Source organism: Octodon degus, unplaced genomic scaffold, assembly GCF_000260255.1.
Source record: "Octodon degus isolate 3935 unplaced genomic scaffold, OctDeg1.0 scaffold00064, whole genome shotgun sequence".
NCBI classification, from domain to species: Eukaryota; Metazoa; Chordata; class Mammalia; order Rodentia; family Octodontidae; genus Octodon; species Octodon degus.
The window spans coordinates 11,548,626-11,553,897 of record NW_004524640.1 but is presented as its reverse complement, the minus strand read 5'-3'; the positions used below and the strand labels follow the sequence as shown (position 1 = coordinate 11,553,897).

Below are 5,272 nucleotides of genomic sequence, written 5' to 3'. Positions count from 1 at the left end.
ATATATATATATGTAAATTAAAACTTTTTTAAGTTTCAGGCTTGAGTGTTCTTCCCACAGTCCACCTTTGAGCCTGCAGCACAGGTCTTATAAAGGTGGTCCAGGGCTCATGTCCTGCAATAAAATTAGGATGTTAGAGTGTCACAGACCTAAGGACTGAGCAAGTAGGTGGCTTATTTTAGCTCCAGGTCTTAATGCCATGTGAGCATCCTTCTGCTTCTAGATTCACAGCTACAAATAGATTATAATCCAGGAAGCAGTTAGCTGCCATTTCCACCCTTCTTTTCTACCCAGCCTTTCAGAGCCACCTAGCATCAAAGAGTGAAACCAGGTCTGGTTTTCTAACATCTGAGGAGCTCAACTCTTGCTTGCTAGATCAAGGCCCAAAAAGCCCTGAAGCTTCAGTCCTGTTTAGTGCTTTCTCATTTTCATTTCTGCTTCATAGAGGCTTTCATTTTGTTTTTGAGATTGCCATTGTCTATTATTGCTGTGTATTTGAAGCCAAGCAGAGTGGTACTTTAAAGCATGAATTTACTTTGTCAATTTGACTTCAGATTTTTAAATTTGATGGGATACTTAAGATATTTTGCCCCTCCTTCTTACCTTTTCCCATTCTCCCTGAAGATACTCTGTAGGGTAGATTTGAAGGGAGATTAGCTTAGCATCCACAGGCAATAAAGGGCCTTCAGGGTCTTCATTAAGAATGGTAGAGAAGGAGAGGATGGATTTAGAAGACATTTAGTGGGCATAATCATTAGACTTAGAAAACCAAGTTGGAGGCAGTATATTTTCATATTTGTAATGTAGAATGGAGGTAACATGCACTGAGAAAATAATAGAGTAGATTTTTGTGGAGCCCTGGGTCAGGAATAGAAACAGGAATAATTATTTGAAGGTTAATACATGTTTTTTCTAAAGATCTTACTATATTTGTTTTTCTTAACGATGAATCTCAGTGCTCAGGATCACTGAATTTATCGAATTTCCAAATCTCTTTACATGATGTTCCGTCCTAAACTTGCAGTTTCCTCCCCAGCATTTGGAAAGTATTTCCTTAGGGCAGACATTTATTTTACAAACTTTTTGTGTCTCTTAAACACATGTAGTTTTGTTTCATGGAAGTTGTAGTCTAACGGAGGATAAGGATGTTTCTTTCTCCAGTGAACAATTAACAGACTGTGGAAATGCTATAAAAGGCAAATGTAGAGTGCTGTGAGTGCCCAAAGACAGGGCTAGCTGAGTCTGAGGTCCAGGTCTGTGTTCAGGGCCTGTGGGAGGGGTTGTGGCAGGGGTAGGCTTCCCTGGACAAGTAAATGTGGTAGTTCTACTTCTGCTTGGCTCTCACTGCCCTGGGCTTTGCAAAATTGTCTTCTTTTTTCTGATAATATATAATTAGTTTATCCTTAAAGTATATGAAAGGGAATATATTTGTTTCTAGTTTTTTATTTGTTATAAGTTTTTTTTTCACTTTGGTCACATTTTTATTTTAGGAATAAACTATAGACTTAGTATTTCTTTTCCTAAGAAAATTCATATTTTTTCAGGCCATTACATCCGGGAAAAGTCTAAGCAAGTTATAACATTACTGATGGATGAACAATTGCTGTGTAAAGAGAGGGAAGTGGCATGTCGGACTAGACGGCGTACCTCCTACTCCATGACATTTCCCAAAAGAATACCTGGTACAGGTAACTCACCGACGGCTTGTGCTTCTGCCCCCACACCAGAAATTTCTGCTTCAGAAAAGAGCCAAAAGCTTCATAAGATTGCTGGGCTACATAGTAAAGGTGTGTAGAATGTACTTTGGCTTAAAGCACAATAGGCATCATTTAAGAACATGTGTAAAATATAACATGTTAGATTTTAGGACCAAATTATTAATACTATGTTAGTACTACTAGTAGATTATACTTGATACTATAAAGAACAAAGAATAATACTCAGTAGAAAATTTTATGATTTTTCAGGATGGAATTAATATTTTACTGATAATTGGCATGTGAAAGTGCAGTTTGCTGAATGCAGTAGTCTTGTTATGTGTACATGGGCACTGTTTGATCCTACAAGTCAGGAAATTTAAGTTTTCTTAAATGTGTCTCAAAATTCTAACATTTATTTAGAATTTACAGGACATACTTTATACCTTTCCCTTTGCCTAAAACTTCAAATCTGAATTCCTGAAGTTTTTAAAAAGGATCCTTATTTATAGGGTTATAATAGAAACCCAACAGAAAAAAGGAATTATTTTTAACCAGATTTGCTAAAACACTAGTGTCATTTTGCCCTGAATTCTTTAGTATAAATCTTATTAATAAGTTGTGCATAAAGAATGGACAATTTAAGCGAGCAAAAATAATCAAGAAATATGATTTGAATATCCATTGAATAGGATCTCTTGAACTAACCCTTGAAACTTGGTGCCATAAGTGAAGGGCACAACAGAAATAATTGGGTTGTAAATGGTGTTAGAAGCTTGCTTCCTGTCTTTATTTCCTAGGTCATAATGTTATGGACCAAGTGTTTGTGTTGGCCTAAAGTTCATATGATGAAGCCCTGATCCCCAGTGTGATGGTATTTGGGAATGATTAAGTCATGGGAGGGGAGGGAAACACTTAGGAATGAGATTAGTACCCTTATGAAAGAGACCCCGGTGAGCTCTCTCCTTTTGTGTTTCTGCCAAAAGATGGTACAGAGCAAGGTGAGCAGTCTGTAGCCTCTAATACCAGCGCCTGACCATGCTGCTGCTACCTGATAGCAGACTCCCAGCCTCCAGAACTGTGAAAAATAAGTTTTTGTTGCTTATACAGCACCCATTCTGTGGTTCTTTGGTATTAGTACCCCAAGCAAACTAAGGTATCTGTTAAACAAGAATCTAAAAGAGCTGGGCAAAGTGGTACATGCCTGTACTTCTAGCTACTCAGGAGATTGAGCCAGGATGATTGCAAGCTTAGTACTAGCCTGGGAAATTTAGCTAAGATCCTGTCTTAAAGGATAAGAGGCTGGGAATATAGCTCAGTGGTAGGGCTCTTGCCTAGTATGCACAAGGCTGTGAGTTCCACCCGTTGTACTGGGGTAGTATGGGGAAAGACCTGCAGGTGTGTTCAGTAAGAATATCAAATATCAATTAAGTGTGGGAAATTAAAAATATTCATAGTAATGGCAACCCAAGCCAGTTCTACTAAAAATCATGCAGGTACTCTGCTTGGTCAAGAATTCTTAAATGTTCATTCACTTTATAAGACATTAAAAGAGGTGGCCATTGTAATTATAATAGTAGCTATCACCCAAATGCTTCTGCAGGTAATGAAGTTTCTACATTTAGGGACCCATTTCTTTTGAAATAAATCTCCAAAAGAAGCAATTACCCATGCAGAAAATTTCTCAGGAAATCCTTGATACTGATGGTTGCTGAGACAAAATACCTGACACCCAATATCAAGGAAGAAAAGGTTTATTTAGCTCACAGGTTGTGGAGGTTTCAGTCCATAACCAGCTGGCTCCAAGGCAGGGTGGTGTGGCATTGGGGCAAGGCAGCAGAAGAAGACAAAAGCAGCCAAGAGCAAGAAGGGTATGGGGGACAGAGGGACGAGCCTCTTTTCCTCCCTTATATTGTAAATAGGCTGCTCCCTCCCAGGGTGGGTATAGCACTCACACCATCTCCATGCCCTCCTCTTGCAGAGGATGAGGGTGCTTATAAAGTGAAGGCTCTGGACCCCTGCTGAATCATTTAGTTAACCTTGTGTCAACATCTCAAATTGACACAATGAACAACATCCTAGAATGGCAAGGAATTGTCCTGTACACCCCAGGATGTAGAACTCCTGAGTTACTTAGTTAAGCTTCTAGATTTCTCAAGTTGACACAAGTATCAACGATAATACTACATAAAATAACATTGTGAATCATCTAGATTTTTCTTCCTTCTTTTTGCTATTTGTTACCTTTATTGAACTTCTTTCCATTTCTTATCCCATTTTTCTCTTCTTTCCCTGTAAACCTATAATTTGTTATCTGAAATTTGGATGTACAGAAGCAGTATAGAGTTCCCACAGTGAGAAAAGTAATTTTCATCACAGAACTAACATTTAGTGTCAGAAATAGATATTAACAAAATAAGCATAAAAGTACAAAATACAAAGATGTAGAACATGTCAGATATGAGTAAGTTCAGGAAAAAGAAAAAGCAAAGTCAGAGATGAGCAACAGGGATGGCTTTATTTTACTGCAGACAGTGAGGAGAGGCCTTTTGGAAGAAGTGACTGTTTAAGCAGGCATCAGTGCAGTGAGGGGGCAGTTGTTCAGCAGGAAAGAGAACAGAGGGCACCTGCTCTGAGTGGGACAGACATAGCACAGACCATTGTAAGCTTAGGAAACGAGCCTCTAAATCCATGGAGAAGTAACTCATCTCTGAGCTGTTTGTATGAGTCATAGATGAAACTAGTTTATTGCTTTATTATCATAGATTGTAGAGCCTTTTTATCCAAAAATATTTCCCCAGCTTTGTGACACATATTATTCACTAGCCTGAGCTTTATATTGTTTTTTTTAAATGGGAGTTTCTTTTTAAAAATAAAATTATTAGTACGTAGGTGATAAAGTGATGTTCATTTTGGGAAATTGTACATGTATATAACAAATAGTGATCATTTCAATTCCTTTACACCTCTCTCCTTTTCCCCTTCCCCTTCCCCTGACTCCCTTTTCTATCACTAAGAGTACCTTTCAGGTTCCTATCATCTCCTTTATTAATATTTTTATTTTCTCATAGAAGAAAAATGTGATATTTAACTTTCTAATTCTGCCTTATTTTGTTTAGTATGATGGTTTCAAGATCCATTTTCCTACAGATAACATGATTTTATTTTTTATTTTGGCTAATATTCTATTGCATATATATACCATGTTTTCTTTATCCATTCATCTATTGATGGGCATTTAGTCTGTGTCCAGAGTGTAGCTTTTGTGACATGTGCTGCTATAAACATGGATATGCGTGTATCGGTATAGTATGATGTCTTTAATTCTTTTGGGAATATAACTAAGAGAAGTGTAGCTGGATCAAGTAAAATTTCTATTTTCACCTTTTTGAGGAATCTCCATACTGATTTTTGTACTTGTATTAGTCTACATTACTACCCAGAATGCATTTTGCCTTATTCCTTTTCCTCATTTACTTTTTTTCCCTTTTTTTGATGGTAGCTGTTCTGACTGGGGTAACATGAAATCTCAAAGTTGTTTCTGAATGGCGTGTGTGTGTGTGTGTGTGTGTGTG

The 5,272-nt window shown here is 37.5% G+C and overlaps 1 protein-coding gene across 1 annotated transcript in view; it reads left to right on the top strand.

Moving 5' to 3' along the window:
* Enthd1 (ENTH domain containing 1) overlaps positions 1–5,272 on the top strand; it is a 137,093-nt gene that overhangs the window by 22,746 nt on the left and 109,075 nt on the right. Inside the window, exon 2 of the mRNA XM_004634699.1 lies at positions 1,545–1,787. Coding sequence (XP_004634756.1) covers positions 1,545–1,787 — 243 coding nt within the window. The remainder of the gene's footprint in view (positions 1–1,544; positions 1,788–5,272) is intronic.